Source organism: Theropithecus gelada, chromosome 1, assembly GCF_003255815.1.
Source record: "Theropithecus gelada isolate Dixy chromosome 1, Tgel_1.0, whole genome shotgun sequence".
NCBI classification, from domain to species: Eukaryota; Metazoa; Chordata; class Mammalia; order Primates; family Cercopithecidae; genus Theropithecus; species Theropithecus gelada.
In genome coordinates, this window is record NC_037668.1 from 71,180,420 (window position 1) to 71,205,818 (window position 25,399).

At 47.9% G+C, this 25,399-nt stretch overlaps 1 protein-coding gene across 1 annotated transcript; it reads left to right on the plus strand.

The window, feature by feature from the left end:
• The first annotated feature begins 4,220 nt into the window (after positions 1-4,220).
• Positions 4,221-21,236, plus strand: MPL (MPL proto-oncogene, thrombopoietin receptor). The gene is made up of 12 exons (XM_025355013.1): positions 4,221-4,344; positions 4,536-4,668; positions 4,983-5,161; positions 5,717-6,015; positions 6,406-6,568; positions 6,825-6,951; positions 13,227-13,411; positions 13,574-13,716; positions 15,584-15,743; positions 15,988-16,084; positions 18,875-18,962; positions 19,177-21,236. Exons 1-12 carry the CDS (start codon positions 4,266-4,268, stop codon positions 19,429-19,431), a joined length of 1,908 nt encoding a protein of 635 aa, XP_025210798.1. The 5' UTR covers positions 4,221-4,265; the 3' UTR covers positions 19,432-21,236.
• Positions 21,237-25,399: the final 4,163 nt, after the last annotated feature.

Here is a 25,399-nt window from a genome sequence, read left to right on the forward strand (position 1 = left end):
TGGAAAAAAACCAGCAGGTGTTGGGAAATCTGAAAACATGGGGAGATAAAGGGCAAGTGCACAGGCACAGGCTCACGAGAGCCAAGAGCCAGTTATCTTCCCAGCTCACTGCTCAGTGACATCATGTTAGTAGCTTGAAACAGGCCATGACAGAAGTATTTACACCACAAAAAGCAGCAAATGTTACCAAACAGAACACCCTACCCCACCCCAGCCAGTTTGTCAGCACACCATAGCCTGAGCCAATCCTCATCCAGCAACCCCTTGAGTTCTCTGAACGATAGCTACCCAGAGATCAAGTACCAGTTTTATAAGCCAGGTCTTTGGCCTTATATCCCAAAAGGAAAGCCTAGGCCTGCTGAGCAGCATTGGACTTTCAAGAGCCTGCAGAACTCCTTCACCAAAGCAGGCAGACCTATATGGCCTCCTTTCTCCTAGATATCCCAGTTCCTGTTTGATATTCTAAAGAAATCAAGGCCTGGGCCAGGCGTGGTGGCTCACGCCTGTAATCCCAGCACTTTGGGAGGCCAAGGCAGGTGGATCACGAGGTCAACAGTTCGAGACCAGCCTGGCCAACATGGTGACACCCCATCTCTACTAAAAATACAAAAATTAGCCAGGCATGGTGGCAGGCGCCTGTAATCCCAGCTACTCAGGAGGCTGAGACAGGAGAATTGCTTGAACCTGGAAGGCGGAGGTTGCAGTGAGCCGAGACCGTGCTATTGCCCTCCAGTCTGGGCGAGAGAGCGAGACTCCATCAAAAAAAGAAAAAGGGGGGGAGAAGGAAGGAAGGAAGGGAGGGAGGGAGGGAAGGAAGGAAGGAATCAAGGCCTGGAGAAGACTACTTTTTTCAGCTGTGTGGAAGCAAAAGAAAATGGGAAAATGACAGGGATAGAGAGTGGACCTCCTCCCATGCAGAAGCAGAGAGCCCCTTTCTCAACTCTCAGAAAGCCCCTTTCTGACAGTCATATACAAGCCCCTTGCGGTCTCTGCACCTTTAACTGCTATTATACCGCCTCCCTGTAGAAGACACAGGACTTAGATGTAGGTGTAGAAGGAGAAGGAAGGTTTGAGGATAACTCTCAGGTTCCAGGCTTAGGAGCCTAGGTAGCCCATGAGAGATGCAGAACAGAGCTTGAAGAGAGGACCCAAAGGGTGTATGGGAGTTAGTTATATTTGGGGCTTGGGGAGTTTGAAGTGCCTATGGGACAACAAATAGAGATGTCCAATTGAGAATCTGAAGTTCGAGAGACTGATGAGATCTTGCAAGTTACCAGTGTGTAGACAGAGTTGAAGCCATGCGATCACTCTGGCAATAGAAAGGGCTGAGCAGGGACACCTGGAGGCAGCAAGATTTAAGAGAAAGAGCAACCACAGAAGGAAACTGAGTGGGGATGTGATAGGAGGTAGCAGGAAACCAGGAGAATGTGACATTGGAAGGATGAAGATTATCAAGTGTTGCAGAAAGGTTGAATACGAAGAGGATTAAGATGAGAGACACAGTGAGATGATTGTGGCTGGCTGAGAGGGAAGAAAGAAAGTAGGAGATAAGATTCAAGTAGGCAGGGGCCAGGTCAGGCAGGGCCAGGCATGCCATCAGAAGGCATTTGAGTGGTATTCTAAGTGGGAAATCTTTGGAGGATTTTAAGAGGGGAGTGAAGAAATCCGATGTGCATTTTAAACATATCACAGTGTTGTGTGGAGGACAGCCTGGGGGGTGAGGGTGGGAATGGAGGTGGGACACCAGTTAGGAAGCTATTATAGTAACCCAGACTTGGACTAGGACAGTAAGGGTGGAGGTGGTTAAATGTGTTCAGATTCAGTATACATTTTGAAGGAAGGTCTGACAGGACTTGCTAATTAATTGGATGTAGAATGCAGAGTAAGAGAGAGACAGGGATCAACGAGTATGGAGGGTGTTGGTTCAAGCAACTAAGTAGGTGGTAATGCTATTTACAGGGGTAGGCAAGGCTAGAGGAAAACCAAATAAACAGGGTTAGAGGTGGGAATGAGAATCCAGAGTTTTATTTTGACCACCTTAAGTATAAGATGCTTGCCGGGCGTGGTGGCTCCCACCTGTAATCCCAGCACTTTGGGAGGCTAAGGCAGGTGGATCACCTGAGGTCAGGAGTTCGAGACCAGCCTGGTCAACATGGCGAAACCCTGTCTCTACTAAAAATACAAAAATTAGCCAGGCGTGGTAGTGGGCGCCTGTAATCCCAGCTACTTGGGAGGCTGAGGCAAGAGAATTGCTTGAACCCGGGAGGCAGAGGTTGCAGTGAGCTGAGATTGCACCATTGCACTCCAGCCTGGGCAACAAGAGCAAAACTCCGTCTACAAAAAATTTTTAAAAGTATAAGATGCTTTTAGATATGCAAGTGGGGAAGTCAAGTAGGCAGTTGGCGATCCAAATCTGGAGCCCAGGGAAGAAGTCACAGCTAGAGATATCATTTTGAAGTCATCAGCATATACAGAGCATCAAAGCCATGGGACTGCATGAACACTCAAGTTGTGTTTCCCCTCTCACTTGATCTCACAGAAGTTTGGGTAGCCCTTGCCTGGGGACTGGGGAAGGCATCCAATGTCATTACCATCAGTCCTCATAATGTGAGAGCCAGGTACAGCTAAAGACAAATCTGAGTCAGGGACTGCTTGCAGAGAAATGGTGCCAGAGAAACTAAGACTTCACAGGAGGGCTGAAGGAGTTCCATCTCCTCCAGCACCTCCCACAATTCTGTTAGTAAAATTAATTAAGAAGGAAGAAGACAGGAAGGTGATATTGAGGATACTTAGTCTGTAAAGCCAGCAATGGGAGTCCCAGCTAAGGCCTGAGGGGCGAAAAATGGGAGTTAATGTGGCTATGCGCCCTCCCCACAACTCATCTCCTGTCCCCACTCCCACCCACACAAGAGTCAAGGCTCCTAGAATTGGCATAAAATCCATATACAGAGCAGTCGGAGGGGAAGGCTTGGGGTTCAGTGACAGGAGATGAGCACAGGCTGAAGAGCTGAGACCAGCCATCCACTGAATTTTTCTTTTTTTCTTTTTCTTTTTTTTTGAGACAGTCTTGCCCTGTCACCCAGGCTGGAGTGCAGTGGTGCAATCTTGGGTCACTGCAACCTCTGCCCCCTGAGTTTAAGAGATTCTCATGCCTCAGTCTTCTGAGTAGCTGGGACTACAGGCAAGCGCTACCACGCCTGGCTAATTTTTTTGTATTTTTAGTAAAGATGGGGTTTCACCATACTGGCCAGGCTGGTCTCAAACTCCTGACCTCAGATGATCCACCCAGCTTGACCTTCCAAAGTGCTGGTATTACAAGTGTGAGCCACTGCACCCAGCCCGACCCACTGGTTCTGAGCAAACAGGATAAAAGTATTGAAGACCATTGCTTCTCCAACTTTAAGTTACATTCAAACCATCTGGGGATTTTGGTAAAATGCAGGTTCTATTTTAACAGGCCTGGGGCGGGACCTAATATTCTGCATTTCTAATAAGTGTCCACCTAATGCTGTTGCTCCTGGTCTACAGACCACACTTTGAGTAGCAAGGGATTAGAGGCAGCCGTGGAGGCCGCCCATAACGGAGAGGGCATGTCCAGTTCCAGAGAGAATGTGTTTATTCATGCACAAAGTCACAGAACTATTAAAGTGGAAATACCCACCATTTGGCATGTTGTGGGGCAGACAGTCATTTCTCAGCACATTAGCCTCCTAAGAGCATAGCACAGTATGGTTGTTACTCACATGGGTTCTGAAGGTTGACCTCTTGAGCTTCATGTCTTAGTACATATGTAATCTTGGGCAAATCCTTAACTTCTCTACATCTGTTTCCTCATCTCTATAATGGAAATAACAAGACTATTGTGAGGACTGTCTAAGTGAATGGATATAAAGTGCTTAACACATGGCAGCATAGTTAGTACTCAGTAAAGGCTGCTATTCTGATGCTGTTATACCATTCTATAATCATTAACATAGATACAGAGGCTGACTTGCCTTTTGGTACACAGTCAAATATACAACCCCCATCTCCCTCCCACCAAAAGGCCTGTGTCCTCTCTTTCAAATTCCTCCTTCCCTCCTGCCCACTCTCCCTCCCCTGGCCCCTGGCCCCAGTGTGGTCTGGATGGGCCCCAGAGGGGCAGGGACAGGGACAGGACGTGGGGCTGTATCTGACAGGAACCTGAGGGGCTGGCCTGGGAGGGGATTGGGGCCCGGCTTCCTGAAGGGAGGATGGGCTAAGGCAGGCACACAGTGGCGGAGAAGATGCCCTCCTGGGCCCTCTTCATGGTCACCTCCTGCCTCCTCCTGGCCCCTCAAAACCTGGCCCAAGTCAGCAGCCAAGGTGAGGTGCACGGAGGGTGGAGATCACCTATGCCCAGGAAGAGGGAGCCCTGGGAGGTGATGCAGGGCCCTGGGAGGGGATGCAAGGCCCTGGGAGGGGAGGTAGAGTAAGAGGCTCTCCTGCTGGTCCCCTCCTCTTCCACGTAAACATGCCTGGGAGGACCCAGGGCCAACTCACCAGCTGTTCCTTAGATGTCTCCTTGCTGGCCTCGGACTCAGAGCCCCTGAAGTGTTTCTCCCGAACATTTGAGGACCTCACTTGCTTCTGGGATGAGGAAGAGGCAGCACCCAGTGGGACATACCAGCTGCTGTATGCCTACCCGGGGTAGGTGCTGGACTGTGCCCCACTCCCCATATATCTATCTGTCCCTGCATTTAGCTGAGTCCCACTCCAGCAGCTTTCCTGCCCGTCCGAGGATCACTCTGAATACAAGCCCTAAGTACCCAGTTTTTGAACAGATGTGCTTTGGATGTATGTGGGCCCCAACTCCAGCCCTACATAACCCCTAATCCCACCTATCCCAGGCATTAAGAAGAAAAATGGCAGTACTAGAGACAAAAGTTGGGCATGAGCCCAGGTCTGGGTCCTCAGGGCTCTGCCTGGTGGCTGTGTAGGAGGGATCTCTGCTATGCCAACAGGGAGAAGCCCCGTGCCTGCCCCCTGAGTTCTCAGAGCGTGCCCCGCTTTGGAACCCGATACGTGTGCCAGTTTCCAGCCCAGGAAGAAGTGCGTCTCTTCTTTCCGCTGCACCTCTGGGTGAAGAATGTGTTCCTAAACCAGACTCAGATTCAGCGAGTCCTCTTTGTGGACAGTGTAGGTAAGAGTCATCCTCCTGTCACCCGGCCCCTCCACTTGCTGCCCCCAGTCCAGCTCCTGGAATCAGACTTATCTGTGCCCTTCCGGCTCAGCACGGATACCCCTATTAACAGACCCCCGAGGCACCCCAAGACTCCCTTGTCATTCCTCCCAGCCTTGGCATCTAGAGCTAGAACTGCCCCACATATCATTTTACACCAGGGACACCCTGGTCCTCCCATCATTAACAAATCATTTATTCATCCATTCAAGAGTTCCAGAATACCTACTGTGTGCCAGACACTGGGCTAGGTGATGGGATATGGAGAAGACGGGATCCCTGCTTCCAAGAAGCACTGAGTCTAGCTAGCCATCATACTGCAATGAAGTCACTGTTCTCATGAGGGAAGAACAGAATCAGGAGCCTCCCTAGCCTGCCCTCCAGGAGAATGACAGCCTACAATTTTTGAATCCAGAAGCTGCCCCAATTCAGCCCCCAGCACCCCTCTCTGCAGTCCAGAGGCTGAGCCATAGACTGTGGTACTCAGAGTTCTGATGTGCCTTGTCTTGCCCTCAGGCCTGCCGGCTCCCCCCAGTATCATCAAGGCCATGGGTGGGAGCCAGCCAGGGGAACTTCAGATCAGCTGGGAGGCCCCAGCTCCAGAAATCAGTGATTTCCTGAGGTACGAACTCCGCTATGGCCCCAAAGATCTCAAGAACTCCACTGGTCCCACGGTCATACAGTTGATCGCCACAGAAACCTGCTGCCCTGCTCTGCAGAGGCCACACTCAGCCTCTGCTCTGGACCAGTCTCCATGTGCTCAGCCCACAATGCCCTGGCAAGATGGACCAAAGCAGACCTCCCCAACTAGAGAAGTATGCTGACCTTCTTCTGCCTCACCTCCTATCTCCTACCTTCAATCTTGCCCCAGGAAAGGACAGACCATACTTTGGGGATTCCAGACCTGGGTTCATCCTTGGAGAGTTAGTATAGGCTCAGATATGAGCCATGTCTACTTAGGGGCTTCCTACTTTGGGTCATTCCCACTGATCTGAAGTCTTTTAGGCCTCCAAATTAATGGAGATTTCCCAACAAAACCCTGAACACCACCTGAAACCCACCAACTTGGCCCCTGGTCTGTGTGCATATCTATCCAGCAAGGAGCTGAGCTCCTCTCCACAGGGATAGTGTGCAAATATAAGGGTTGGAGGCTGTCTCAGCTGACAGGCAGACCTAGATTGTGAAGCTGGGATTTTCCTCCCAAGGCTTCAGCTCTGACAGCAGTGGGTGGAAGCTGCCTCATCTCAGGACTCCAGCCTGGCAACTCCTACTGGCTGCAGCTGCGCAGCGAACCTGATGGGATCTCCCTCGGTGGCTCCTGGGGATCCTGGTCCCTCCCTGTGACTGTGGACCTGCCTGGAGATGCAGGTGAGTCCACAAAGGAATAGGGAGATGGGGAGCAGATAAAAGAAGAGCTCTAGGGAAGCCTGGGCTGGATCTCAAGCTCTGGGAACCATGGTGCTCCCTGATGATCTCGAACTTGCCATTGGACAGGATGAACTATGTTCAGGGAAAGAAGAGAGAATAGGAGTCCATGTTCTAAGTTGTATGTGTAGAAATGATCTGAACACCCTATACAGTAGGGGCACACGGACCCTGATGGGACTTACTTCTTTGACTTTAGTGGCAATTGGACTGCAATGCTTTACCTTGGACCTGAAGAATGTTACCTGTCAATGGCAGCAAGAGGACCATGCTAGATCCCAAGGTTTCTTCTACCACAGCAGGGCACGGTGCTGCCCCAGAGACAGGTGAGAGCTGAACTGCTGATTGAGGTTGGTGTCATGGGAGTGAGCCACAGTCCTGCAGAAAAAAGGAAGAGAGTGTTCTTGGTCGTCTTCACTCTCCTCCCTTGTCCCAAATCCATACAGCTTTCAATGCTCTCTTATCTATTCTCTCATTCTCCAGTCGATATTTTATCTTCTCAACCCCTCTGTGTTCCCATTGGGAATGCTTTGGTTTAGTTCAGCCTTAGTCATGTCACTGGGACCACTGCAACAGCCTACAGTCTAATTCACCTCCAGTGTATTCCCCATGCTGCTAACAGAGTGATCTTTGTTAAGCTCAAACTGTGTATGACCTTTGTAAAGCTCTAACTTTGCATGGTCTCCCCCTACTCAAATATGTACTGCAATTTCTCATTATCAAAGCCATAAAAAATTTAGCCTGGCCTTCAAAGAGTTCCACCAAGCACCTCATTAATTCTTCATCCTCTCCATATCTAAATCTGTAACCAAGTTGTATTGATTTTACCTATTAACTAACTCTAGAATCTGCCCACTTGTCTATCACTGCCATTATCCTACTACAACCCATCATCAATTCTCTCTTCAGCTACTGAAAAGATGTAGTAACTGACCACCCTGAGTCTTCCAAGTAATTCTTCACACAGGTGCTGAAGGGAACTTTTTGTTTTGTTTTGAGACAGAGTCTCACTCTGTTGCCCAGGCTGTAGTGCAATAGCACAATCTTGGCTCACTGCAACCTCCACCTCCTGGGATCAAGTGATTCTCCTGCCTCAGCCTCCCATGTAGCTGGGATTACAGGCATGTGCCACCACACCCCATTAATTTTTTTTGTATTTTTAGTAGAGAGGGGGCTTCACCATGTTGGTCAGGCTGGTCTCGAACTCCTGACCTCAGGTGATCCACCTGCCTCGGCCTCCCAAAGTGCTGAGATTACAGGTGTGAGCCACCGTTCCTGGCCTGAAGGGATCTTTTAAAAGTGCAAAAATGAACATAACACTCTCTGCTTAAAAATCTTCAATAGCTTTCAACTAGTCTTAGGATAAAAAAAAACCTCTATCATGGACTTGAAAAGTTCTGAGACTCAGACCCTACCTACCTCTTCAGCTTCATCTTGCGCTATGCTGCCCTTTGATCCCCATGTTCCGGCACGGGCCTTCTGTGGTCCACTCATATCTGGCATATTCCCTCCTGCTCTAGGTCTTTACACTGCTGTTTACCCAACCCTCCTGTCTTTACTTAACCTCTACTTATCCTCCAAATCTCAACTCAAGCGTCACTCTCTTAGGGACCCTCCTCTGGCCTTCCTTATTAAGTCCAATAGCACTATTATACATTCTTGTTGTACCATGTACCGCTCCTTCTTTTTTTTTTTTTTTTTTGAGACGGAGTCTCGCTCTGTCGCCAAGGCTGGAGTGCAGTGGCGCAATCTCGGCTCACTGCAAGCCCCGCCTCCTGGGTTCGTGCCATTCTGCTGCCTCAGCCTCCCAAGTAGCTGGGACTACAGGCACCTGCTACCATGCTTGGCTAATTTTTTGTATTTTTAGGAGAGATGCGATTTCACCGTGTTAGCCAGAATGGTCTCAATCTGACCTCATGATCCACCCGCCTCGGCCTCCCAAAGTGCTGGGATTACAGGCGTGAGCCACTGCGCCCGGCCATACCTCTCCTTCTTGAGTACTTATCATAGTCACACTTTTATATTTACACTTTATATGATTATTTGGTTGACAATAAAAATCTCACTAGGCCCAGTGGCTCACACCTGTAATCCCAGCACTTTGGGAGGCTAAGGTGTGAAGATCACTTGAGGCCAGGAGTTTGAGACCAGCCTAGACAACATAGTGAGACTTCGTCTCTACAAAATTTCTTTTTTTTAATTAGCCAGGCATGGTAGCATGTGCCTGTATTCCTAGCTACTTGGGAGGCTAAGGTGAGAGGACGGCATGAGCCTAGGAGTTTGAGGTTACCGTGAGCTATGATTATACCACTGCACTCCAGCCTGGGCAACAGATCAAGATTTTGTCTCCAAAAAAAAAATCTCTTAGAACTCCAATTGAGAAAGTCTGACCTTGACCAAATATGATCCATGAGGGCAAGATCAATGTCTGTTTTTATTCACCAATATATTCTCACCTACCAATAGTAGGTGCCCAGTAAAAAATTGTTGAACTAATGAATAATGAAAAAAAACCACTATTAACTATTTAAATATATTCTTCCAGTTTTTTCTATGTATTTACATACATCTATATACAACATTTACATTTTATTATTATTATTATTATTATTATTATTTTTTTTTTTTTTTTTTTTTTTTTTGAGACGGAGTCTCGCTCTGTCACCCAGGCTGGAGTGCAATGGCCGGATCTCAGCTCACTGCAAGCTCCGCCTCCCGGGTTCACGCCATTCTCCTGCCTCAGCCTCCCGAGTAGCTGGGACTACAGGCGCCGCCACCTCGCCCGGCTAGTTTTTTGTATTTCTTAGTAGAGACGGGGTTTCACCGTGTTAGCCAGGATGGTCTCGATCTCCTGACCTCGTGATCCGCCCATCTCGGCCTCCCAAAGTGCTGGGATTACAGGCTTGAGCCACCGCGCCCGGCCACATTTTATTATTTTTGAGATAGGGTCTTGCTCCATTGCCCAGGCTGGAGTGCAGTGGCGTGATTATGGCTCACTGCAGCCTCGACCTCCCAGGCTCAAGCGATTTTCCCACCTGAGCCTCCTGATTAGCTAGGACTACAGGCATTTTCTTTCTTTTTTTTAAAAGTAGAGACAAGGTCTCCCTATGTTGCTGAGACTGGTCTCAAACTCCTGAGCTCAAGCAATCCTCCCATCTCAGCCCTGCTACCATGCCCAGCCTAATATTTATTTATTATTATTATTTTTTTTTGAGACAGAGTCTCGCTCTGTTGCCCAGGCTGGAGTGCAGTGGTGCAATCTCAGCTCACTGCAACCTCCGCCTCCTGGGTTCAAGCGATTCTCCTGCCTCAGCCTCCCAAGTAGCTGGGATTACAGACGTGCGCCACCACGCCCGGCTAATTTTTTGTATTTTTAGTGGAGATGGGGTTTCATCATGTTAGCCAGGCTGGTCTTGAACTCTTGACCTCAAGTGATCCACCCACCTCAGCCTCCCAAAGTGCTGGGATTACAGGCATTAGCCACCACACCCAGCCTAATATTTAATTTTTAAATATAAATTAGATTACATTTTATATGTAGTTTGCCTTTTTGCTTAAAAACATGTCTCAGAGATCATTACAAAAAGATGTAACTCATTCTTTTTAATCACTGCATAGATATCCATAGGATAGAGATGCCTGAGTGGACTAAAGAGTAGCAAAACTGAAGTCATCATTTCCTCTATCAAAACTTGCTTTTCCTGCTGGGCACGGTGGCTCACACCTATAATCCCAGCACTTTGGGAGGCCGAGGTGGGTGGATCATTTGAGGTCAGCAGTTGGAAATCAGCCTGGACAACATGGTGAAACCTCATCTCTACTAAAAATACAAAAATTAGCCGGGCGTGGTGGCACATGCCTGTAGTCCCAGCTTCTTGGGAGGCTGAGGCAGGAAAAATGCTTGAACCGGGGAAGCGGAGGTTGCAGTGAGCCAAGATCATGCCCCTGCACTCCAGCCTGGGCAACAGAGAAAAGACTCCTTCTCAAAAAATAAAATTAAATTTAAAAAATTGCTTTTTCTTTATTGTCCCCGATCCTACCACGAACTCAGTTTTCCTGGACTGAAAAACAGAAATCATTCTGGACTTCTCTCATTCCTATACCCTCCAGGCCTAACCAGAAATAGTCTCGTCATTTTCACCTTTTCAATATTTCTTCAGTCATCTCTTCCCCTCTATCTCACTGCCGCTATTCTATTTTCACATCCTCATCACTTAGCACATGAAAAACTACAAGAGTGTCATAATGGATTTCTCTGCTTCTAGTCGCCCCTCACAAATCCTTTCTACAGACTGCAGTTAGAATGATCTTCCTAAAGTACAAAGCCAGTTTAAGCACTTCCCTGCTGAAAATCCTTAAATGTCTACATAACTACTACAAAGTTAGCAGTAATTCAAGTTCAAGCTCCCCAGAAAGGCCATAAGGCCATCCATGACATGGTCTGCAGTCTTGCGTTTACCACTTACCACCAGGCCCTTTATGCGAAAACCATCTGCACCACTTAGAATCTCCCCCAAAGCACCACACTCTCTTATCTATGCACAACCATGTGCCTGGGATGCCTGTTTGTCCCTTTTGCCTATCCTATTTTTAGTCCAAAACTCAGTCTAAACATCGCCTTATCCAGGAAGCATTCCCTGAGCCTCCTAGTCTGGGTTGGATGCTCCCCTTTGATGCTCCCAAGCCAGTCTATGCACATCACAGAAAAATAGCATGTTTGTTTTTCTGTCTTTCCCACTGAAATTAGAGCCCTTTGAAGCTTATTCCTCTATGCACTCTTAGGGCCTGGCACAGTACCAATTGGCACATAGTATAAATTATTTGTTGATTAAATGGGTAAACATACCCATTTTAGTGATGGTGAGCCACTTAGGGGTTATAATCAAGAGGGAGACATGATTCAGTTGTTCAATAAAGAATTATTGAGGGTGACTTTGTACAAGGCACTGGGGATAAATAGCACAACAAATAAAATGGAAAAGGGGCCAGGCTCAGTGGCTCACACCTATAATCCCAGCACTTGGGGAGGCCAGGGTGGGCAGATCACTTGAGGTCAGGAGTTGGAGATGAGCCTGGCCAACATGGTGAAACCCCATCTCTACTAAAAATACAGAAATTAGCCAGGTGTGGTGGTAGGTGCCTGTAATCCCAGCTACTCAGGAGGCTGAGGCAGGAGAATTGCCTGGACCCAGGAGACAGAGGCTGCAGTGAGCTGAGATCGCACCACTGCACTCCAGCCTGGGCAACAAAGCAAGACTGTCTCAAAACATTTTTAAAAATAAATAAAATGGAAAAGGTTCCAGCATTGTTGGGGCTTACATTAGTAGAGGGGAGGGGAAAAGGAGGGGGAGACAAGTAAGTAAAGAAATAAAGGAACAAAGTTATAATAGAGACTAAAGGGGGGCGTGTGGTGGGTGGGCGGGGTGGGTACTGCTAATTTAGACTGAGTGGCCAGGAAAAGCCTCACCAGGGAGGTGATAGATAAGCCGAGATCTAAATGGCAAGAAAGAATGAGTCACATGAAGACCTGCAGTCAGAGCAATCCAGGGCAAAGGCAAAGTGCAAAGATAGCACATTTGGCATATCTGCGGCACAGAAAGAAGGCCTGTGTGGATAAAGGGTGATAAACTGGCATGAGAATCATAAGAGATGAGAATGGTGAGGCAAGGAGAAACCAAATCACAGACTCCCATAGGCCTGGTAAAGAGTTTGGGTTTTATTCAAAGTGGGATGAAGAGCCGCTAAAGGATTTTAAGCAGTAAACGATGACAATTTGAATGACATTTTTAAAAGATATGTTTCTCTGTGAATAAATAAATAAGAGTAGAAGCAGAATCACCAGTTAGAAATTTGCCTTAATCCAAGCAAGGAATAATAGTGGCTTCATCTAACATAGCAGTGGTAAAGATCAAAATCAATAGATTTGTGACATTATATTCTGGACATTATCACATCAACATTTGTGGAAACAAATTCTGGTAGCCATGTGGAGAACAACTTGAAGGTAGTGGCAAAAACAAAAGCAGAAAAGCCAGTTAGGAGACTATTGTAATAATCTAATAGCAAAATAACACATAGGGGAAAGTAGGAGGAATGACGTATGAGAACACGTTAAAAATATAGGATATTTTTCTCCAGAAAGATGAGGGTTCTTTAATCTTTGAAACAATCCTGTGAGGTTGGTATCATTAACCCATTTTACAAATAGAAGGAAACTGGAGCAGAAATAAACCAAGTCATTTGCCCAAAGTTATACAAAAGTAAGCCAAGACCTGAACTCTTGGTGAAAACCCATGCTGTTTTCACATATCATGCTAGGTCTTTCCTCAAAGGGAAGAGGCCAGACACCAAAGCTGACTTCAGAAAACATCATGGCAAAATAGCAAAAACAAACAAATGATCAAATGAACACAGGAAAAAGAAAAAAAAAAAAAAAAAAGAAAACATCATGGCATAAAGACAGAGGGAAAGCTCTAGAGGCCCCTTGAAGGAAGGAGTTAGATGATAATCCCTGCAGGCCATCGTTCTTGTGGGATGGGAAGCCTTGGGATTAGTCTCTGGGGCAGGCCTGATTCAATGACTCTGTGGGGCTGGGTCTTAGGTACCCCATCTGGGAGGACTGTGAAGAGGAAGAGAAAACAAATCCAGGATTACAGACCCCACAGTTCTCTCGCTGCCACTTCAAGTCACGAAATGACAGCGTTATTCACATCCTTGTGGAGGTGACCACAGCCCTGGGTGCTGTTCACAGTTACCTGGGCTCCCCTTTCTGGATCCACCAGGCTGGTAAGAACTTTCTTCCCCATTCTTCCCACATAGTTCCCAGCCCCACTGAATCTGACCCTGTGCCCAGGATCCCCAACTCTGACCCTTCTGACCAATGGTTCTGGTGGCATGACGCCTCGTACACAGAAGGACTTAAGCTGCTCCCTGCTGACATCCCTGTAGTGCGCCTCCCCACCCCAAACTTACACTGGAGGGAGATCTCCAGCGGGCATCTGGAATTGGAGTGGCAGCACCCATCATCCTGGGCAGCCCAAGAGACCTGCTATCAACTCCGATACACAGGAGAAGGCCATCAGGACTGGAAGGTATGGTCAAGCAACAAACGCCCACAGACCTCACTATGCAGGGGATCCCTGGGGTTGGCCATGCCTGTTAGCAGGAGTGAAAGTGTCTATGTATCCAGTCTCTGCTAGTATATCTATGTTTATCAGATTCAACTGGTATCTTAGTCTCTCTTGAGCATCCGATACTTCTGGCTACTCCTACTTAACATTTCTCTTCCCTTTGTCTTTGGGATATCAGTCTTCCCTGATTTTCCTCCTACCTCTCTGACTGAACTTTCTCACTCTCCTCTCCTGTCTCCTCCTTGCCAGCCTTCCACAAAATGCTGTGCTTCCTACAGTCTCATCCTAGGCTCTTTTCTCCTCTGATAAAAAAAAAAATTTTTTCCCCAGGTGAGTGCTTCAACTCCATGGTTTCAATGGCCATACATTACAATCGCAATTTTACCATTCTAATTCCCATATGGAAAGGAATTTACAAACCACAAATTACCAAAACGTTTGAAGTCTGTTTCCTCATTGGTGAAATGGGGATGAAGCTATCTACCTTATGGAGTTATAGTAAAAATTAAATACTATATCTAAATACTGGCATAAGGAAAGTGCCCAATATACGTTACTTAAATATTAGTTTGTCAACTTTTATTCTCATTTGCCACACATATATACAACTATGTGCAACATCTTATGGTTCCACCAAACCTCCTCCCCCTGGACATTTCAGACTCAGTCTATCCAGAATGGAACTCCTCTTCCTCCTGAAGCTTTACTTTTTTATTGTGATAAAACTTACATACAACAAAGTGTACAAATAGTCTGTACATGTGTATACATCCATGTAACCATAACCAGGATCAAGACATAAATTATTTCCAGCACCTCAGAAGCTCCCAATGCCCCGCCACATCCCCCGCCACCAAAGGTAATCACCATCCTGACATTACCATTGATTCCTTTGGATTGTTGTTGAACTCTATAAAATGGAACCCTAAAGTATATCTTCCTCAAACTAACTTCTCTTCTGTTTCCTGTCTCTGACAATGGCACCACTACTTACCCAGTACCCAGTACCCAGTACCCAGTACCCAAGCCTGGAAGCACCCTTGACTCTTCTTGCTCTTCCCTTACCCCTTCCCCTTACTCATCAACAACTAAGTTGATGGCAATAACGTACTAACAGTCCTCAAATTCCTACCAGGATTGCCTTAGCCTCATCTGTGACCATCCAGCCTTGTCATCCAGGCTTTTAGCACACTAAACTACTCTGTGGCACAAAACCAAGCATTAAATGCTTCTCTGGACTTCCATGGTGCCTTGCACTAATTAATTGTTGTGATTATTTACCTGTTTGGGTCTCCCTCATTAGACATGTAAGAGACGGTGTTTTATTGCTTTCTCCCCAGTGCTTGCTTAACCCAATGTTTGGAGTATCTCACAGTTCATAAATGTTTGCTGTCTTCCTGCTTGTACACGTGACGCAAATCTGGCATCCTCCGCAGCATGAGTATTATTTGTGGCATGGTCTATGTGACTCTGAATATATCTGTTTCTGGGGGTGTCCATCGCCCGACCTGGAGTTGTGAGAGCACAGGGCAGGGTGCGTGTGTACCGGGATCCTTGCCGAGGGTGTACCTGGGTGTTGGTGTTAGGATACGTAGCTCTCTGAGGTGAGGTCTGGCGCCTTTCTCTCCGGCAGAGCGTGATCCTGTTGGGGAGAGGCTTTCGGTTAGGGCGCTCTATCCTGTTTCTGCCGGGAAGCGTGTTTTATGCCAGTGGGGCTCTTTGTGGGGATCTCCGACAGCCTGGGGATTCGGAGCTGTAGGATTTGGGTCAAACAGACGCCCGGCTGTCGAAGCCCCGACGCCGGGCCACCGCACACTTCTTTGTGCAGGTGCTGGAGCCGCCTCTCGGGGCCCGAGGAGGGACCCTGGAGCTGCGCCCGCGATCTCGCTACCGTTTACAGCTGCGCGCCAGGCTCAATGGCCCCACCTACCAAGGTCCCTGGAGCTCGTGGTCGGATCCAGCTAGGGTGGAGACCGCCACCGAGACCGGTGAGGCAGGCCCCGGCCGCGCCAAAGCCGCACAGCGCCTGCGCCAGGGACTGGGCGCCGGGTGCGGGAGGGACGGGGCGTCGGAGGCGGGAGGGGCGGGGCTCGGAGAGGGGCGGGGCCCTGACGGCTGCGCGGGCGCCCGCAGTGCCCAGGGCGGCGAGGGGCGGGGCCAGAGCAGGGGCTGGCGGGCTGAGGGCGGGGCTCAGGCCCTGTGGGCAGAGGTCTGACCCTTTTTGTCTCCTAGCCTGGATTTCCTTGGTGACCGCTCTGCTGCTAGTGCTGGGCCTCAGCGCCGTCCTGGGCCTGCTGCTGCTGAGGTGGCAGTTTCCTGCACACTACAGGTACCACCCCCGCCAGGCAGGAGACTGGTGGTGGACCGGGCGGAGCCGGAGGCCTCTAAACAGGCATTCTCGGTTCGCTCTGTGACTCTAGATCTCCGGTCACCGCCCGTGCGCACCTACGGCTTCGCCGCTTCCTGCACGTCTCCTCTGGGACTTGCCGCGACTCCTTACACTCTAACACGCCCACTATACCGCACACCTCGAACAGCTCCGCCTCCTGCTGCTCACCTTGGCGACTAGGCCACCGTCCACCCTTCAGCCAAACTGCCCACTCCACCCCCATCCAATTGGCCAACAGGTCCCACCTCCTAAACCTAGTCCAAACAATGGCCCCCTTTCTCTAGCCCTGACTCACTGAAACAGAACCTCTTCCCGCTCCGATCTAGCCTCACACAGCCAACAGAATAATCTTTCTAAAATGCGCACATGAACCTATCAATTCCCTCCTTAAATCCCTTTAATAGCTCCCAGGATATAGTCCAGGCTCCCTATGATGACAAGCGAGGCTCTGCAAAATCGACCCCTGCCAGCAAGCACTTCAGCCTCTTCTACCCTGTGCATCAGCCTTTCCAAACTGGTTTTCTCCACAAGTCAGGTTTTACTTCTCAGTGCCTTTGCACATAATGTCCCCTCTGCCTGAAATAGCCTCCCTGTCTGACTAAACCCATTCATCTGTAAATAACTTTCTTCACCAACTCATAAGAAACCTTTCCTGACCCTCCCCCGTTTGGCCGCTGCTTTGTGCTCCAATACAGTACCAGTAGTGTTTTACTGTGTTTATTTCTTTATATATCTTCCCTATTATACCTTACTTGGTCATCTTTAAATCCTTAGCACAGTGCCTGCCAAAAAGCAGGCCCTTAAATAAATGTTATTAATGAGTGACTCATTTATGTGGGAAGACGAAGGCTGAGGAGAAATGCCATTGGAGGCTATAAACATGAAGGGTAGAATGCATCCCACCTCCGTCCTTCATCTGCTGCTTCTTGAAGACTTAGCTCAGAAGTCAGCTCCTCCAGATGGTGTCTTTTGATGGTCCTGGGTTGGTTCAGGTGCCACTCTCGTGGGCTACCATCTCCCTCTGAACATACCTCTCTTTGAACTTTTAATCTGCCCATATGTATGAGCAGACTGAAAGGTAGCCTCCATGAAGGTAGCCAGATCCAACAAAAAAGTTGGAGAAGTAGGAGGAGGTGGTCTGCTGAGAAGGCATACTCAGTTCCTTTTCCCCAATTTACCAGGTAAGTCACACCTCGTCCTCTGGAGAGATATCAGTGAGGTCACTGAAGCAGCCTGAAATGTTCTGCTGACGTCCCTCCACATGGAAATATGAGGCTAAAGAATTGAGGTTCTGGCCGGGCGCGGTGGCTCACGCCTGTAATCCCAGCATTTTGGGAGGCCGAGGCAGGCGGATCACAAGGTCAGGAGATCGAGACCATCCTGGCTAACACGGTGAAACCCCGTCTCTACTAAAAATACAAAAAAACTAGACGGGCGTGGTGGTGGGTGCCTGTAGTCCCAGCTACTGGAGAGGCTGAGGCAAGAGAATGATGTGAACCTGAGAGGCGGAGCTTGCAGTGAGCCAAGACGGTGCCACTACACTGCAGCCTGGGTGACAGAGCAAGACTCCGTCTCAAAAAAAAAGAATTGAGGTTCCTCCAACACACCTTAATCCATATTCTTCCCAGATAACTTACTAATAAGCTCCACTGGTTTTATTCATTCATTCATTCATTCATTCATTCAGCTAATTTACTGAGCACATACTACAGGTCAGACACTATTCTACACCCTAGAAATATAGGAGTGAATAAATAGACAAACTCTCTGTTCTCAGGGACCATATGTTCTAGTGGGGTGAGATAGACAAAAAGAAATATATATAACAATACAATAAATGTACAAGTCACGTGCTATAAAGAAAAATGAAGTACAGCAGGAGATAGCCTGTCATGGGGAAAGGAAGTGGTACTACAGTGGTCCCCTCTTATCCACAGTTTCACTTTTTGTGGTTTCAGTTACACGCGGTCAATTAAGGTCCGAAAAAAATTAAATGGAAAATTCCAGAAATAAACAATTCACGTATTTTAAATTGTAAGTAACATGATGAAATCTCTTGCCATGCCGCTCTGTCTCACCCGGGGTGTAAATCATCCCTTTGTCCAGCATCTCCACGCTGTATATGCTCTCTGCCGCATAGTCACTTAGCAGCTGTCTTGCTTATCAAATTGACTCGTTGAGGTATTGCAGTGCTGTGTTCAAGTAACCCTTATTTTAGTTAATAATGGCCCCAAAGAACAAGAGTAGTGATGTTGGCACATTATTATGCTTGTTCTATTTTATTATTAGTCATTGTTAATCTCTTACTGTGCCTAATTTATAAACTTTATCATAGGTATGTACGTATAGAAAAAACATCTGCTGGGAGTCTTGAAACATAACCCCTGCAGATAAAGGGGGACTACTGTGTTTCAGGCAGGGTAGTCAGGGATGACATTTGAACAGAGGCCCACAATGAGGTGAGGGAATGAATCCAGTGTTCCAGACAGAACAAACATTGGAATGTTTGAGGAAACTGCAGCACCCTTTGTTGAACCTGCCCACCACTGACTTCACTTCCCTACCTGAGGTTTTCTTCTTACTCTACTCCCCTGCCTGACTTTATTGCCTTGACCATGCTGTTATCTCTCCAAGTCTTACTCCCTGGCCTCACTGCTCCCCCACCCCAACTGCTCTCCTCCTCCACACCAATTCACTGCCATGGCTCAGTCTGCTTCTCTTCTCCCCCAGGAGACTGAGGCATGCCCTGTGGCCCTCACTTCCAGATCTGCACCGAGTCCTAGGCCAGTACCTTAGGGACACTGCAGCCCTGAGTCCGGTGAGTGAGGTTCCCTCCCCTGTGCCCACCACCAACCCTGCCTGGTACTGGATCTTTGCCCCAACAACACAACTTGTTCAAGGTCCTTGCCCTACCAGCGTGCCATCCCCAGGCACTACCCCAGCACTACCCCAGCCCTTCTCCTTCCTGTACAGTCCAGCCCCTCCTCCCACAGGATCTGCTCTAATCCAATGCCTCTCCTCATCTCTCCCAGCCCAAGGCCACAGTCTCAGATACCTGTGAAGAAGTGGAACCCAGCCTCCTTGAAATCCTCCCCAAGTCCTCAGAGAGGACTCCTTTGCCCCTGTGTTCCTCCCAGTCCCAGATGGACTACCGAAGATTGCAGCCTTCTTGCCTGGGGACCATGCCCCTGTCTGTGTGCCCACCCATGGCTGAGTCAGGGTCCTGCTGTACCACCCACATTGCCAATCATTCCTACCTACCACTAAGCTATTGGCAGCAGCCTTGAGGACAGCCTTGAGGCTCCTCACTCCCAGTTCCCTGGACGGAGCTAAACCCTCAAGACTTCTCTGTGAACTTCCCTACCCTACCCCCACAACACAAGTACCCCAGACCTCACCTTCATCCCCCTCTGTCTGCCCTCACAATTAGGCTTCATAGCACTGATCTTACTCTACTGCTGCTGACATAAAACCAGGACCCTTTCTCCACAGGCAGGCTCATTTCACTAAGCTCTTCTTTTACTTTCTCTCTCCTCCTTAATGCCAAACACCTTGAAAACAAGCCTTCACTTCCCCACACTCCCCATTTACTCTTCAGACTACTTCAATTAGTTCCCCTACTACACTTTGCTAGTAAAACTGCCCAGGCAAAGTGCACCTCAAATCTTCGAATTCCAAGATCCAAAGGATCTCGTTAATCATCAGTTCCTTTGATCTCTCTGTGAGATTTGTCATGGCTGACTACTCACTTTTCCTTTAAATTCTTTCCTACCTTGGTCCTGCCTCTTTGAGTAGACTAGTAGTTTTTTTTATTTGTTTGTTTGAGACAGGGTCTCACTCTGTCACCCAGGCTGGAGTGCAATGGCGCAATCTCAGCTCACTGCAACCTCTACCTCCTGGGTTCAAGCGATTCTTGGGTCTCAGCCTCCCTAGTAGTTGGGATTACAAGTGCACATCACCATACACAGCTAATTTTTTTTTTTTTCGAGGCGGAGTCTCACTCTGTCACCAGACTGGAGTGCAGTGGTGCGATCTCAGCTCACTGCAACCTCCGCCTCCCAGATTCAAGCAGTTCTGCCTCAGCCTCCCAAGTAGCCGGGATACAGGTGCCTGCCACCACACCTGACTAATTTTTTTGTATTTTTAGTAGAGATGGGGTTTTGCCACATTGGCCAGGATGCTCTCAATATCCTGACCTCATGATCTGCCTGCCTCGGCCTCCCAAAGTGCTGGGATTACAGGTGTGACCCACTGCGCCCGGCCCCAGCTAATTTTTGTATTTTTAGTAGAGACAGGGTTTTGCCATGTTGCCCAGGCTGCTCTTGAACTCCTAACCTCGGGTGATCCACCCACCTTGGCCTCCCAAAGTAATGGGATTACAGGCATGAGCCACTGCACCCAGCTGAGTGTACTAGTAGTTAAGAGAATAAAGTAGATCTAGAATCAGAGCTGGATTGAATTCCTGTCCTTCACATGTGCTAGCTGTGCAACCTTGGGCACATAACTTAATGTCTTTGAGCCTTAGTTTTTTCATCTATAAAACAGGGATAATAACAGCACCCCACAGAGTTGTGACAAGGATTGAGGTAATCTAAGTAAAGCACAGTACCTAGGACATAGTAAATGATTAATATATCTGAACTACTGTTGTAATTATTCCTTCTTACTCTCTTCTAGCATTTCTTCCAATTATTACAGTCCTTCAAGATTCCATTTCTTAAGAGTCTCCAATCCCATCTATTCTCTGCCTTTACTATATGTTGACCATTCTAAAGTTCTTATCTCTAGCTCAGACGTCTACTACAGCACTGTGATGCTTTATGCAACTAACTGTTTACATGTCTGTCCCCTGCTACTAGATTGTGAGCTCCTTGAGGGAAAGGACCATGATTTATTTGTCCTTTTCCCCCAGCACCTAGAGTAGTGCTTGGTGCATGATAGTAGGCCTTCAATAAATTTTCTCTAAATGAATGAAATCTTTCTGGGCAAGGTTACCTGAATCCCATGCCAGCTGTTCTCATCCTCTAAACCATTCACAGGCAGTAGTAAATGTGCTCAGACCGCTGGTTATGGACTCTCCTAACACATTCCAATTCTCAAACAAATGGTTTTGTTGTCATTGTTGTTTTTTGTTGGCTCCAAACATACCCACTGTATCAGTCAGGGTCTTGGCAGAAATAGATGACACACTCAAATTGGGTAATATGATGAGAGTGTAATAAAGGGCAAACAGTATTTACAAAGATGAGGGCAATATTTGGGAAAACCATCAAGGAACAGTGCAAGTGCCTCTGAGGCTAACAATAACAAGGTGCTGGCACTAGCCCTAGGCATCAAGGGGTAAGGGAGGGAGTGGTTCCCAGATCACCAGAGAGTAGCTGTAAGACAGGGCTGCCTGGAAGGAGTCATGGCCTTTCTTTGGTGGAGGGATGCGGCCAGCCTATGGGCAGGTGGCAATGAGAGAGCCAGGGGGATAGACAGCTCAATTTCATGCTCCTCTCATTCCAGTCTTGGGTCCCTAGGAGTAAAGTCAGAGCCTTTCACATGGCTGGGGAGGAATTATGGAGATTGGGTATACTGGACGTCATCCATTTGTCCCACCCAGACCTATTCTCCATTGTTCTCCATCTTGTCCTATGCTTAGCAAGGCTGATTCATATGGCCTGCATCAAAATCAAAGCATTCTCTTGGGCTTTGGTTTCTGCTTGGGTTCCAACAATAGAAGGATATTATGGATTGAATGATATTCTTCTCCTCTCCCTCAAATTCACATGTTAAAGCCTTCTTCTTTTTTTTTTTTTTTTTTTGGCTGGGCACAGTGGCACACACCTGTAATCCCAGCTACTTGGGAGGCTGAGGCACAAAATCACTTGAAACTGGGAGGCAGAGATTACAGTGAGCCAAGACCACACCACAAAAAAAGACAAAAGTCTTTTTTTTTCTTTTGAGAAGGGTCTTCACTCTGTCTCTGCTGGAATGCACTGCTGGAATGCAGTGGTGTGGTCATGGCTCACTGCAGCCTCAAACTCCGGGTCTCAAGCAACCCTCCCACCTCAGCCTCCCAAGTAGCTGGGACTACTGGACTTACAGGTGTGCACCACCAACTTGGCTAATGTTTGCTTTTGTTGTTGTTGTTGTTGTTTTTAGATGGAGTCTCGCTCTGTCACCCAGGCTGGAGTGCAGTGGCGTGATCTCAGCCTACTGCAAGCTCAGCCTCCTGGGTTCATGCCATTCTCCTGCCTCAGCCTCCCAAGTAGCTGGGATGACAGGCACGCGCCACCACGCCCGGCTAATTTTAAAAATATTTTTAGTAGGACAGGGTTTCACCGTGTTAGCTAGGATGGTCTCAATCTGCTGATCTGGTGATCTGCCCGCCTCAGCCTCCCAAAATGCTGGGATTACAGGCATGAGCCACCTCACAGGCCTGTTATCTGTATTTTTTTAGAGACAGTTTGATACTATGTTGCCCAGACTGGTCCCTAACTCTTGGGCTCAAGCAGTCCTCCGGCCTTGGCCTTCCAAAGTGCTGAGATTACAAGTGTAAGCCACCACACCCAGCCAGATGTTGAAGTCTTAACTCCCAGTACGTCAAATATCACCTTATTAGGAAATAGGGTCATTGCAGATATAATTAGTTAAGATGAGGTCAGGGCCCTAATTCAATGTGATTGGTATTCTTATAAAAAGAGAAAATTAGACACATACACAAAGAAAGCCAAGTGAAGATGAAGGCAGAGAACAGGGTGATTCTTCTACAAGCCACGGAATGACAAAGATTGCTGGCAAACCACCACCAGAAGCCAGGGGAGAGGCATGGAACAGATTCTTCCTCACAGTTCTCACACAACTCTCATGACACCTTGATCTGGAACTTCCAGCCTCCAGAATTGTGAGACAGCCAATTTCTGTCATTTAAGTCAGTTTGTAGTACATTTTAAGTCAGTTTGTGGTACTTCATTACAGTAACTTTAGCAAACGAATACAGAGGATATCAGGGGACGAGCTACACAAGTCACCTATGCTTGCCGGCTTCCTGTTCTCCCTATTTCATTCTTTCTGCAACTCCTCCAAAATGGATCTCAGGCCACCCACCTTCCTGATCCTGCTCTCTCCAAAGTCACCGGTGATTTGATTTTCAATGGACAAATCTGACCCCTTCTGTCATCATTTCACCTGACTACTTTACATCATATTAAGAGTATCTCCCACTTCAAGATCCATGTCTGGATAATTTCCATTGCCTTCATTCATTCCTTTATTATTATTATTTTGAGACAAAATCTCCCTCTGTCACCCAGGCTAGAGTGCAGTGGCGTGATCTCGCTCACTACAACCTCCGCCTCCCAGGTTCAAGGGATTCCCCTGCCTCTGCCTCCCGAGTAGCTGGGATTACAGGCATGCACCACCGCACCTGGCTAATTTTGTACTTTTAGTAGACACAGGGTTTCGCCACATTGGCCAGACTGGTCTTGAACTACTGACCTCAAGTGATCTGCCCGCCTCAGCCTCCCAAAGTGCTGGGATTACAGGAGTGAACTACCACACCCGGCCCAAATCCTTTATTTTTAAATGTACAAATTCCCTGAGGTTATACCCTTTAGCCCTCTCTACAGCTACCATTAGTCCAGAAGTTGCAAATTATTGCCATATTCCCCCGCTCAGATATGTTTTATTTGGTCCTTCCCTACACAGAAACCCCACAGGTTCCACAATGCCTAGCAGATAAAGTCCAAAGTCTTTAGCTTGACATTTAAGACCCTGACCAACCTGACATGAGACAAACTTTTCTATGTTTTCTGGCAACTCCCCACCTCTAACCTAAGTATATCCAATTCCTCATTTTCCAAGGTAATTAGAAATAGAGAATGCAAAGTCTTCAAGTCAAAGATAATAACATTATCTGTCAGCATCAGAGTGGACTTTAGGCTAATGATTGAAAACTTGATTTTTCCAGCCTCTTTCTGGGACAGTATAGCGTATTGTTAGGATTGCAGGGATTAGTCAGATAGTTTGAATCCTGGGCTCTCCTACTTATTATTGGCTGCAAGCCTTTGGGCAAGTTTCTAATCTTTCTGACCCAGTTTCTTTTTTCTGTAAAGGGAAGATAGGGTATCTGTCTGCCTTATTGGGATTAAGGATTGAACTCGATTATGTATGTAAACTTTTTTTTTTTTTTTTTGAGACAGAGTCTCCCTCTGTTGCCCACGCTGGAGTGCAGTGGTGCTATCTCGGCTCACTGCAAGCTCCGCCTCCCGGGTTCACGCCATTCTCCTGCCTCAGCCTCCGGAGTAGCTGGGACTACAGGCGCCCGCCACCACGCCCGGCTAATTTTTTGTATTTTTAGTAGAGACGGGGCTTCACCGTGTTAGCCAGGATGGTCTCGATCTTCTGACCTCGTGTAATCCCAAAGTGCTGGGATTACAGGCGTGAGCCACCGCGCCCGGCCTGTAAACTGTTTTAACACAGCAGTTAGATGGTCCATAAATGGTACCATTATTATTTTTATGATAGCTGCTCCACCCATGAGCACATTCATACAATTCACTCAAGTCATTATTAGAGCACTGGACTGAGTGGAGTCAGACCTGGATTCCCACAAACTTCTTTGTATGACCTCGGGCACATCCCTTCCCTGGGCCTCGGTTCTCCATCTGTAAAATATGGATTTGTTGTTGGGGTGGGGAGGGTGCACCACGCACAGATTAGACTAATGGATCTCTAAGGTTCTCACATCTCTTTAAAGCCCCAAGGGGGTAAGCCACAGTGCCTCCTGTAGGGCAGTCTAAGCTTATCTTCCAGATAGGCAGGTTTGAATACCGATCCTTTTTCCTGACCTTAAGGAATTCATTCACCCTTTTCACACTCATTTTCCCTGTTTGTAACAACAGCAAACAAGACAAACACACGTTACTTCCTTTCTAGCAGGGTTCCTACCCGGCGCCAAGCAAAAGTGGAATGTACCCTAAGTAGCTCTGGCCTTCTTCCTGCTCCCTAGCTTCCCAATTCCGTCCCCTGTCCCGCTGCCGCCCGCGGCTCTCCTTTCCCTTCTAGGAACAGCTCAAGCGCCTTGGTCACCTCCATCGGGTTCTGCACCGAGTTCTGCATCATAAATATGACCTTCGTTTAGGATTTAAGTGTGAACTTCTGCAGGCTCTCGGACCCTGAAGCACGGGGGGCCAGACATTCCGAGCTCGCGGCGGTAGAGGGGACGCAGAGGAACAAATCGGGACAACTCGAGGACGCTGAGACAGAGCA